Source organism: Rhopalosiphum padi, chromosome 2 (genome assembly GCF_020882245.1).
Source record: "Rhopalosiphum padi isolate XX-2018 chromosome 2, ASM2088224v1, whole genome shotgun sequence".
NCBI classification, from domain to species: Eukaryota; Metazoa; Arthropoda; class Insecta; order Hemiptera; family Aphididae; genus Rhopalosiphum; species Rhopalosiphum padi.
Genome location: NC_083598.1, coordinates 48,490,594 through 48,503,469, shown reverse-complemented (window position 1 = coordinate 48,503,469; position 12,876 = coordinate 48,490,594). Strand labels below are relative to the sequence as shown.

Here is a 12,876-nt window from a genome sequence, read left to right as displayed (position 1 = left end):
AGAAAAAATGTTATGATTTGAGATTTTCGATATTTTTTATTGAATAATAAACAACTTACGAAGAGTTTTTTATGAATTTTTCAAGCATTTCTACCTAGCAAATAATTTCTAAATATTTTTAGAAAAAAAAACTAAGAAAAAATTGAAAATTTCTCATACCTATTAAAGCTCAAAAAGAATTTAAAAAATTTGAAAATTTGATCATAAATAAAAAATGTTTATATAATTATTTTATGGGAATTGAAAATATCTAAAATATTCAAATTACACTTAAAAAACAAATTTGATGTTTTCGAAAATTGGATTTATTTAAAAATTCCCGTTTTTTCCTAATTTCATTGTTACAATATAAAATACTAAGAGTTTTTTACTTTTGATCCTCCAAAGTACCAACTAGATCCAGTTTTCTAGAAACCTACCTACCATTTAAAACAATTGAAGCATTTTGTCAACTACTTAAACACACACACAAAAAAACACATCATTGTAAAATACTAAAATCAATACATTCATCGCTTTCTTCGAAATATTAAACATTTAAAAAAAATCATATCATATATTTACTCAATTTTGATGCTTAATTTGATGTACCTATAAATATATATATATTAGGTACTTATTTATTATACACGTGGATTTGTGTATAAATAATATAATAATAAAAATGCGATCATAAAATGTTTAATTTTTCGCTGGCTAACAATAAATAATACGCAACCAAGGGGGCATTGCCGATGGTTGTTTTCCACATAACGACAAAAAAATATTATTCATAACGATAACTTTAATAACAAAATCTATTACCTAATTCTTTCTGTAAATATTAATTGATTGTAATAAAAATACAATTCATTTTGGCTTATTGTGCTTGTACCTTTTCTGAAAAATGGATAATAAACGCAAACGTAGTGATGATAGTGATATTGACGATAATTTTAATCGGAAAAAAATCAAAACCGGATGTAAGTACTATCTCAACGTTTTCGCTATTTATTTTGGTAACTACTACAGTGGCGAAGCGTCATAGGAGACAATGAGACGTCTACCCACTAAAAAATTAGAACACAGGACAAATAATTTTGTTTTATAAAATATTTACAAATTTTAACGTCATTTATATTACAAAAATGATATATGTTTTAATATTTGATAAAATTGGTTTTTTGTTGTACAGTTATAGTCTTTAAGAATTATTAATAGATTGGATGCGCGCGATACGGCCGTGCGGGACGCGGGTAATTCCAAATATTATATTATTATATCAAAGAGTCATTGCGATGCAACGTCTCCCTATTATGGGCGCGCGGGTACAGGAGGGATTTTAATGTAAGTGGGGTTTACTATCTTCGCTATAAGACACGTCTCGCTATTCGGATTTCTTCAATTATCGACATCGCCATCGTCCCCTGTAAATCGCTATTACTGATACTTTTGTTTTTAACATAAACCAGTGACGCAATCAGGATTCTTTTTTTTGGAGGGGGGAGGGTTGTGCCACCGTACACATCATAAAGTTCGTTTGTAGGGTTTTGATTGTATAAATAATTAATTAAGTATATATATTAATTATATTTATATTTATTATTTATATACAACGTAAATTATTATGTTCTACGCTACAAAACACACGCTTAAAGACTGCTCGTTATCGATCGTCATCATTGATGGATCAGACGAGTACTTACCCGTATATGATGCATTTCAATCTGAATGTACTACTGAAATTGAAATAATTGACCTGTGTGATGATGAAGAAAATAACTACGTATGTATTAATCACTCTCCGAGTTGATTCTTATTTATTATTATATCATATAGTTTTAATCTGTTTTTTAATACTTCTGTGCAGTCTAAGTAAAAAATAATTATAACTATATAGTTCAGGACTTAATGCGCACTAAAAATCTTTAACATTTAGTGGTGTGCAAAAAATGATTACGAGTATAATATATATATATATATATATTATTGTATAAAAACGGAGTCCGCTTTCATTTTTTCATAGATTTCAGAGTTCCCCTTCATTTAATTAAGCAAGGGAAAATACTAGCTTTATAGTACCTTACTGTGTTGAGGGTGTGGGGGACGAAGTCCACAACGGATTACTTTACAATTTATCTGCTATGGAACGGTACTTTCTGAACTAAAACCAGCGTCAGTCATCATTTTTTTTTCCAATTCGAGCACTGTTGTATATTAAATAATTAATTCTGCCCTATGTTTCCCTAGCGTGGGAATCTCTCATTTCTCAATCTACCAGGTAAATATTTTAAGAGTACCAAACCATTGACATATCATGTATATCACAGTTCCCTAATATTTTGCCTTAGATAAAATTCTCATTACTTCTGTTTAAATCACCATCATTCGACAATCTATTATAAAAACAGCAAAAATACTATTTTACCGAAACTGTAATTCAAATAATGATAATATAAGTAATCTAGTCAATCTAGACCAGTCAGTGCAAACTGAAGAATAACAATTATCAATAAAAAATCATATCCCTTCACATGGTCCCAATCAAAATAAATATATCTCGACACTACTCAAATTATACAACTTGTCAAAGGCAATTGTTTGAAATAAGTATATTAGTGCCTTGTTGTCGTCATACAAAAAAATAAAAATAAAACGATTATTCTCCACTAAATTAAAATATTTTTTTTTATTCAATTTTTATTGATTTTAAATATATATATTATTATATTATTAAAAATTATAAAATATGTTTATTATTATTATTATTATTGTAAGTATAGTTACTAATTTATATGTGTTTAAAAAAAAAAACTACAATATATTCTATTTTATATTTATTCATATTAAATATAATATATTTTCTTGATGTTTAAAAATATTAAAACTACGAAGCTTTAAGCCTTTAAAGCAGTTAGGACATGTATTTTATATAATATGCTCTCAGCAGATGAGCGTTGTGCAATTGGTGTGCGCATGGGAATGTAGGATACATTTTTGCCAAACTATACCGTTTTGGTAATCGATATACTGCTATAGGGTTAAAATCAATCCCCGTCATCTTATTTTTGTGTTTTAAGTGACTATATAAGATAGTATGACCTACGTATATTTAACTGGTCGGAAAATATTTAAAACGTAATTTATCTGTATAGTATAACAAATCGATGGAAAAAGTGAAACGATGGAATTGCGATCCCGCACTATCTGTTTCGTATTATTGGGACGATATCATCGTTGATACAACCGTCAACACAAATAATTGTTCCATAATAAATCTCATCAGCGATGATGGGAGTGATGAGATGATGTCAATCGTACGTACCTATATTATTCTTATATTTATAGCGTTTTCCACCACCCCGCACTGACTGCACCATTACATATATTTATGTTCCACCGGCAAGATGAATGTGCACTGAGTGGACTTTTTTATGTTTCATCTCAATGCACTACGCCAGTTTTTTGCACCGAGTGCAAAGATAATTGCACGAGCTCGTGCGTTATCACTTATCATTAATGTGAAAGGCAGTCTATTCAAATTTTATCCAAAACGTTTGTATTGTTGGACTTTAGGACTAGCTATGTAATAACGAAGATAAAATAAATAATTATACGCCATAATAAAATATTATAATGGATAAATCTACCATATTGGCTATTATGGAGTATGGACTGCTTGTCGTCTAGTGAAAGTTCTGGCGATGAAGAAACCATTAAATTAAAAAAGTATCTATAATACCTAAAATTAAAAATTATATAATTGACGTTGTTCATGCTTATACAGATACACAAGTTGAAAACATTCAAGATAGCATCGACGGTACAACGGTATTACCAATTCAAGATCTTGTGTTACGTGATCGTGCTACCGCTAATCAAGTTAAAAATTATTTAGCAAATTACTTTCTCACTCCTCGAGCCTCTATTACATAGCAGTGGAATTATTGTGTTTAAACTTTAAACTACAAAGAATTATCTGCTTTAAGTATTAAGATGTGTTGAATATTTAAATTCATATTTTTCTGTATAATAATAAACAAAAATATTTAAAATGGTTATCATTAGAGTTATTTTTTGTGTTTACACTTGAAAGAAAGAATATTATTTAAAATATAGTTATATAGTACAGTATGTGTACATATAGTGCAGTTATCTAATGTAGACGCGTATTTATAAATTAACCACTAGAAAATCCAATATTTTTCGTTATTCATCGATAACTTATTGATGTACATTATCATGGGTTATTTACGATCAATAGTAGGTATTTGTATAGACGTAAATATGACTTTAATGAGCAAAAATAGAATTATAATGATTATTATTATTATTGTAGAATATGCAACATTAATATGCAATTAATATGCATTTTCATCATTGAAATATGCAAAAATACGCAAAAAAAATTAACCATATAATCTATACATTATTTTTGAATTCATATTTCAAATCGAACCCAAGTTCTGAAACATTGATGGAAAAACTGCTCGAAGAAGAAATTTAAAAAATAATATATAATTGTTAATTAATAATTAATTTATACTCATAATATAATATTAAAACAATATGTATTCTATACTTTTAATATACTTTCAATACACTCGTAATATAATATGCATTCTACACTTCTAATGTTTTAAATTTTGAATATGCTTCGATATCGATATCGGTATTTTTCCGATATCGCAATACGATATCGGGGGGAAAAAATACGATATCGATATTGAAAATTATATCGTTGGCCAACACTATTAAAATATATAAACAAATTATAATTAATTAATAATTATAAATAATAAATTCTTTATAGCTGTACTCAGAACCAATTATTAGACATATTATTATTATTATTGTGATAATACTCGATTTTTCTCGGCCTTACCTGTGAGCTTAACTTCTGTGGCTACTTTACTCCAAGCTTTTTCCGCTATACCTATTTCTTTTGGAGTAGCTTTTTAAAGTATAATTATATAGCTCGGGATCCTTTTCTATTTGTTGCACAAATTTTATATTAAAATTTTGATCCATGTTATTATCCATATTATTTTATTATACACGAAATAAAAATTATCGAGCAACTCGATCAACCAAAGTAGCGAGGAGACCGGCATGTCTAGTCGCGTCAGTTTATCAGTCGCGGCGACTTTAGTAGCGCCGTCTGAACGACGCCATTCAAACAAACATGCGCAGTTGCCTAGTCACCCAGTCACCTAGTACCTAGGCGATTGCAGTTTCTTTTGAGTATCCCTGTGTGAGGAGCACGGATATAGATACTAGTATCTATATCCGTGGTGAGGAGGGCCTTACTCATTCAAAATTAAGTTTTAACAAAACATTTTGTGCAACAAGTTTTGATTGAAAACTCTTTTGGCCTTCTTAAATCTCGATTTAGACAACTTATTCAGGTTGATATCCATTCTGTAAATAAAATAACCAAATTTATTATATCATGATGTGTGTTACATAACATGTGTATAGATATGGGTGATTATATTGATTTAGACAATGAATTAACATCAACAGCAGATCTCGAAACAAATCAGATTGATACAGATATTATTCTTAAAAGAAATGGGGAAACTAAACGGGATGCCATTAAAAATAGTTTACTTTATTTGTAATTGATATAAAATTAATAAAATGTATGGTAATTTATTGAGTTTTGTTACATGATTTTAGTGAATTTTTTAAAGTTTTAAAAAGGAGTTATCATCAGTATTTTAATAAAAATACATGACAATATAAATAAAGTATTAAAGTAACATTTCTTGTTAAAATCTTAAAATGTTATAAAGTTTTAAGTTTATATGATTGATAAATAGCCAATATACGGTTTACACTGTAGTAGTAACACTAGTAAAACAAAACTTAAGTATAATTTAAGTGTATAACAGTATATGTATAAATGTATAATAATATAATAGTATATATAATTAAATCACTTCAATAAACTTTTTATAAGGTCCATTTTTTTTTTATGGCGCCTTTCTTTTTCAACCTCTTTCATTTTAAGAAAATCCAATAATGTGTCTACATCAGTGGTTTTACTTTTAAATTTATTTTTTTGTTAATAAAACGCTATTAATTAATTAATAACAATAAGTGTATGATAAGTGTGCATATTTAAAATATTCATACCATTACAGTGTACCTACAGATGTCATGTAAAAAAAAATACTCAGGGCTAGGTTTTATAAGGCACGAAGTTGTAAAGACTTTAGAATCCAAGCTGCACGAAAGCGCTTTATAAATCATACATATTATGTTCGATGTTTTACTATAATTCTGTAATTTGGTTGATTATTATTGATCTTTGAGAATTTTCAGATCGTTACGTGATCATATGATAATATATTATTCAATTATAATAAAATCTTGATTAATATACTCAATTTATTGGTTTCAGCTCATTTGGTGGAAAAACGCATGATTTTTTCCGGTACGCACGCAGTGCTGAAAAATACACTAAGGTCGGCTCTAAGCATCCACTGTATGTGTTCTTCAAAGGCCTGTTCAAACTTTTATCAAAAATATTCTCTGCCGATAATGTCATGTAATTATCATCGTAACATACACAAATAATATTATTATTCATTTTAATTTTAAATTTCGTTTATATCTAATATTTGTGTTTTCTTAGACAAACTGCTCCTGATTTATATCAAAACAATACTTAAATATAAACACGATGGGTGAAAATGGGCAATATAACAAAATACACATTCACAAGGTATATAATATGAAATTCTTTTATTATTTATTTACTATTTTTTCATTTATACAACACAGATCCGATTTAATGTAGATATGTCATAATGTATTTATGAACTATTTGTTATATTATATTCCTATTTTAATTGCTATAGTTATTACAAACAATCTTAGTGCATTATACTATCATAAAAATATAATATTCAATATTAGTAATTTATTTATGTATTACTTGTATAAAGTCACAGCTACCTAATACTATGTTAAATATTATGTTATTCTATACAATTGTATGTTATTTTTTAAATTTTTTTTTGTTTTTTTTTTCATAATAAACCAAATATAGTTTGAATAGTAAATAGTTTTACTTACTTTATTATTCTTTATGACTTTGTTTGGTTTCATAGTCAATTCATGATTACGTATATTATATTATTTTATTTAGTATACGAATTTGTCTGAACAATTTCGTTATCACATATTTCCACTTGTAGTTTGTAGGAATAAAAATATGTTTAAAAATACCAGAACTTTATTTATACCACTGATGTTCTGAGTTTTCTGACTGTGTTTTTACGCCCCGCACCTAACAAAAAAAATTGTTACTTGTTTTTAGACTAAATATATATGGTTATGACTGTTATGAGTGTGAAATATTGAAAAATAATTTTTTTTTTTAATTTTTGAGTTTTTTTGTATGTTTATTAATATAATTATAATACAAATTATACTATATTATACATTTTATATTTATATTTTATTTGAATTTAAATAGGCAATAAGCAAAACTATACAAAAGTTAAATAATATTAGATAGGTAATAAAAGGATAAATATAATAGTGCATTTGGTTAAACTTTATAAGTTATAAATATTAAATTAACCTATTTAATTTTTTATATCTTATAACCTATTTTATGTTTTTTTTTATTTTAATAAAAATGAAATATTTCAAAAAAATAAATTTCATGAAATTTTAGAACCCTTTATATATAATACTCGTATGTATTATTCAGAATTAATGATACAAGTGCAAATTAGGTACAAAATACTAATTATTTTTTGTTAGTTTTGTTAATGTGTGTATAATTAGGCGTATACATAATATTATTCTTGGTATACACATAAACAGAACACTATCACTTATCAAATTTCTAGTTTCACGAGAGAACAGTGGCAGATCAAAGAATAGTTAAGTGTCATTGTCATATTGAAGTTTTTCTTAAGTATAATGTTAATAATATAATTAATACAATATTCATAAAAAATGTTAAATCAGAGTGGCATTATACTATATTATATTATTCACGTACCTAATACGCGTACTTGTCTTAGTAAATTTGAATTGTGATTTACAGCGAACGTATTTAAATTATTGAAATATTAATATATTATATTACACAATTTACCATCAAAGTTTTGTGATTGATTTAATGACATTATCGAACTTAATAAGCTATACCAAACCTAGCCTAGGATTTTATCCAAGTTTTCATTACCTATTTGTTATTGTTACGATTATTATTTAAAATATAATTACTGATAATTTATATTTCTCCTACAAGCTGGTAAACTAGATTTTATATTTATCATTGTCGTTGAATAATTTATTTAAATATGTAGCCAATATTTTAGTTTGAATCAATAAAATATTATTTTACAAGTGTACAAAAATATTATCAAGTTATAGGTCAATTTTGTACGAATAATTTCAAATATTACTGCACGCAGAGAAATCATGGGTGCAAATTAATGATTTTTTAAATATAAGCAATGTAGACGAAATTAATCGATGTTTTCGATCAGCTAACGTATATATCATTTAATCTAATGATGTCTACATATTTTCTTTCGAAAAATAAGGTATTTTTGTTATCGAAAAAATAACCTTATAAATTGACATGTACATCGTTCACCTAGCCAGTTCAACTACTGGAACCAACACAATTGGACATCCATACGCATATCTATCGGCAACTTTTTTCATTTCATCGATCGACGAAAAACGAAATGAATACAACCACGGTAAGCCGATCATTTATATTCTATAGTTTTATTAGTATAAGACAATTAAAATAATAGCAGGTATAATCATTGGTGCAATTAAGTTTAAAATAGTATGGGGGGCTGCAGCCCCACAAATAAATACCTAATTTAATTTACTTACTTTCATGCTTTCCAAAAAACTAGAAGGATCGTCTCGGTTATTTTCATTTTCAAAAGTAACACTGTACGAGTACGACTGGATACTTTTTTTGGTTTATCAAAAATACCGAATAAGTTTTTTTTGTCCAATTTTAATCACCAAAATAAAACTAAAATATTGGACGGTGTTCGCCGCAATGCTACTGGCCGCAGTCACACGCACGTATAATATTATTTTATTAGATAAAAATATTATTATTAAATTATTTAAATTACATATTGTAAAATAAACTTTAATATTTTATATTTACGTTTGAATAATTCTGTTACAATAATTATCTACGATATATTGCATAGGATATATCTCACTACCTTATGCTTACATAATTATTAAATCTTAAATAATAAAAAAAAAATTGGGGGCTAAAATACATTTTGAGAGAGCTACGCCCTCCTCCCTAAGTCCCCCCTAGTTGCGCCAATGAGCATAATAATAAATTGTGTTTTCAAAATTAAAATTTTTTATTACTACTTTGTATCGTCATTAATATAGATTTTAGTTTTGGCGGTGTTTGTCTTCTCGCAATGGTCTACCGCTGCCGTAGTGCCTACATATCCGACGGAAAAACCAAAGACTCCTGTGATTGCGCAACTGTTGAGAAATGACTATATCTACGACAATAGCGGACAGTTCAGCCTCAAGTGAGTTACCTAGTTAATAAATAAACATACTGCTTTTTCATCTGGTCGATTTCTAGGATATTATAGCTAGGCACTAAGCTACTCAGCGTTTGTATAGTATACTGGTTACTGCAGTAACCATGGTTAGTAGTTGGTTAAATACTATTTGTCATTTGATATCGATAGAAATAAAATAAACTCATCTTTTATTGTACATTTAAAAATATATTAACTTTTCAACGACTTAAAATAAAATGCATTACCTATTGAAAATATATTAGATTTTTATAATTGTTAAGAATAGGTATTTCAAGACCAAATTTTCAATTATACTTTGATTTCTTATACAGTCTAAAGATTGTACTGTGGTGAATTACCGGTTATACAATATTATACGCCGAAGCACAATAAGCAAATTTTATAAAAAATAATTTAACGTGACTATTAAATTAATTAATACTGATTAGTCATTATAGTAACTGAATATTATTGAAAATAGCTTAGTTATTTAGAAGTTACTCTAAAAACAAATATAACTTATTATGTGCCTTAATTGAAAGTAATTTAACTTTTTAATAAATAATCTCAGTTTCTATAATTATAATCAGTAAATAAAAATATAAAATAATTAAAAATTACTTGTTTGATCTTAAATGTAAATGGCATATGCATATAAATAAATCCGACTTAAAAATTTACAATGAACAAGGGTGGTTCTCAATTGAAAAGGTAAATTTTATACCAGCACAAAGACAAAGTGCATTAAAAATAGAAGTATTTAGAGGAATCGTGTTTAAGAATATTTATGAAGTTAAAAATTCCAAAAATTAGAATTTTAATAAATGTATTATTAAAGGAAAAACCCCAAATTATTCAGGTTACCTACTTGTTGAATCACCCTACATGGGTTACACTATGCAAATTAAATCGATGGTAAATAATAATAAGGAATGACGTATAATTATAGCTATCAGGTGGATGATGGGACATCACAGACTAGAGAAGGAACGTTGGTATTGAACGACGAAGGAGACGATTACGTTTTGATTCAAAAGGGCTCATACTCATACATTTCTCCCGAAGGTATCAAAATTACGGTGACGTATACAGCAGACAAGGATGGTTTCAAGATTGTCGAATCGACCAACGATGTACCCGCCAGAATGTAACCAAAACATCCAAACATAGTCCATAATAAAATAATATATCATTATAATATAATATTGTATCAGCTTTTATGTCCACGCGCAAATTTTATATTGTTCATATCATTATTTTAAACTGATTATATAGTTTTGTAGTTATAGTATTATACATATAGTTTAGTTGGAACATAGAAATTAAATGTACATGAAATAAAATACATTGGACTAATTAAAATATTTGGTTTTTAGAACGCATGCTTAGATAAATAATAAAAATGTATATTTTCTCTTGCCTTTGCCTACATTATAATAATATGATATATTCACATTTTTGTTTAATTGTTACATTAAACATAAATTGTTAAATACATTTTTATTATTGTAATATTCGTTTTTAAATAGCTCATAGAATTCATATTTTGAACTTAGAGCTAGAAAAGATGAAAATACAAAATACATCGATCATTAAACGACTAGGTATAGCTGTAGTTTGTTTTTTGTTGATTTTAAATTCAAATTGCATGACTAAACTAGAGTATCGGTGAATACACTAAAAACTATAATACAACAAAATACAATTTTCTCTATGATTGTTTGAAACGCTCAATAATTTCGTTTGTGTTGTTTAATAATTAATTGGGCGATTGTAAATTAAATTGCGAAATAATTATCATTTAAGAAATATTAAACTAGGTGAATAATTGTAAATTCGGTTTTCCGCTTTTCAGATATTAAAAGTTTAATGTGTAAACAGGATAATGAATTTTAAAATTATAGTTATAGATATGCACACTACATATACAAGACACATCAATGATATAAAAAAATGATATTGTTCGCGCAATTCCAAAAGAGTATTACACGAGAGTAATTACACGTAATAATATAATGATCATTTAATAGTTTCGTAATAGAAAAAAAAACAAAACTAAAATGAAATTTTTTATTGTAAATGTTTGCACTTCATAATTGTTACAAATGTCAATACAAATTATGAAACACAATCTGTGTATAACAACTTTGTATAATTGTTTATTTAATATTTTGGTTATCTTGGGCATGATTATTAATTAAATTGCTAGTAATTAATATTTTTGATAAGGGTCTTTAAAATTGCATTAATTTGCAAAAATATAATACATATACGTAATATTATTATTCATTACATAGTAACAAAATATTTTATACTTAATAATTATTATATTATAAGTATGTAGATACGCGTAGTTAATGCTTATATTGATTTATTTAGTATCTTCATTTTTTTCATTTTAAAATTATAAACAAAAATCTTATGTAATAATATTTTATAAAATTAATTACGTTACTTCTGATTTATGATTAGAAATATATTTTTAAAATGTAGGTACCTAACTTATTTTATTATAATATAATAAAATCAATAATAATTGATTTAAGACGGTAATAAGACTAATGACCAAGCAATACAATAATTTATAATCTATTAGTATGCTTTATCTATCAACAACAATTTAATACAATCTTTAGGAATGAAATATTTGTCATTTTGTAAATAATAATAATATTATTGGTGTATATAATTTAGTACAAATAAACAAAAGTATAATATATTTTAATAATATTTTTAATTAGTAAAAAACTAAGAAATAATGATAAATGCACATTTTTTGGCAATTGGTTGGCTTATATGATATACACTGCTCAGGGATGTGGAATTTGCTGATAAAATGTGGTAGCTTAAAAAGTTTTTAAATAATTTTTTTTTGTGACATTTCACCCATACCTAATAACTAATAAGTAACAACCTATATCTGAAATCATTCATATCGATATACATTAATAAACATAATTTACATAATTAGTGATAACATTTGTGATTAATTAAAACAGAATAATACCATGGTTTTAAATGAATTTTAAATGAATGAATAAATAAATAAAAAATTGAGTGCATAAATAGGTATTATGAGTATAAAGTAATACAATATATAACTATATAAGTATTAATATTAAATATTTTATTATAAAATTTAAATTGTGTAACTGAGTCATAACATTAATACATTATTGATCACGTGTGTTTAATACACAGCGTTTATTTTTTGAATATGTGTATAAAGACTAAATATGGTATGTCTGTGTGTAACGTCTAATAATGACTATAAATTATAATAGACTACCGAAATAGTGTATCAGTAGTTACCTACTACATTATAATTATAGTTATTATG

General features: G+C 26.2%; 2 protein-coding genes and 2 long non-coding RNA genes across 4 annotated transcripts in view; 3 read left to right on the top strand and 1 right to left on the bottom strand.

Moving 5' to 3' along the window:
* Positions 1 to 12,876, bottom strand: part of LOC132922933 (histone H2B-like) — a 110,072-nt gene that overhangs the window by 65,767 nt on the left and 31,429 nt on the right. The gene's annotated exons all lie outside the window — the stretch shown is intronic.
* LOC132923135 (uncharacterized) lies at positions 1,587 to 3,905 on the top strand. The gene is made up of 4 exons (XR_009661102.1): positions 1,587 to 1,765; positions 3,135 to 3,296; positions 3,556 to 3,708; positions 3,767 to 3,905. It is a non-coding gene; the product is annotated as an uncharacterized LOC132923135 (long non-coding RNA).
* On the top strand, positions 6,295 to 6,913 carry LOC132920917 (uncharacterized). Its single transcript, XR_009660802.1, has 2 exons — positions 6,295 to 6,535; positions 6,623 to 6,913. It is a non-coding gene; the product is annotated as an uncharacterized LOC132920917 (long non-coding RNA).
* LOC132920591 (flexible cuticle protein 12-like) lies at positions 8,583 to 10,900 on the top strand. The gene is made up of 3 exons (XM_060983091.1): positions 8,583 to 8,717; positions 9,391 to 9,539; positions 10,486 to 10,900. Exons 1-3 carry the CDS (start codon positions 8,703 to 8,705, stop codon positions 10,685 to 10,687), a joined length of 366 nt encoding a protein of 121 aa, XP_060839074.1. The 5' UTR covers positions 8,583 to 8,702; the 3' UTR covers positions 10,688 to 10,900.

Coding starts and splice junctions, on each gene's coding strand:
- LOC132920591 (XM_060983091.1), top strand. Junction 9,540..10,485: donor AGCGGACAGTTCAGCCTCAA/GTGAGTTACCTA, acceptor GTATAATTATAG/CTATCAGGTGGATGATGGGA.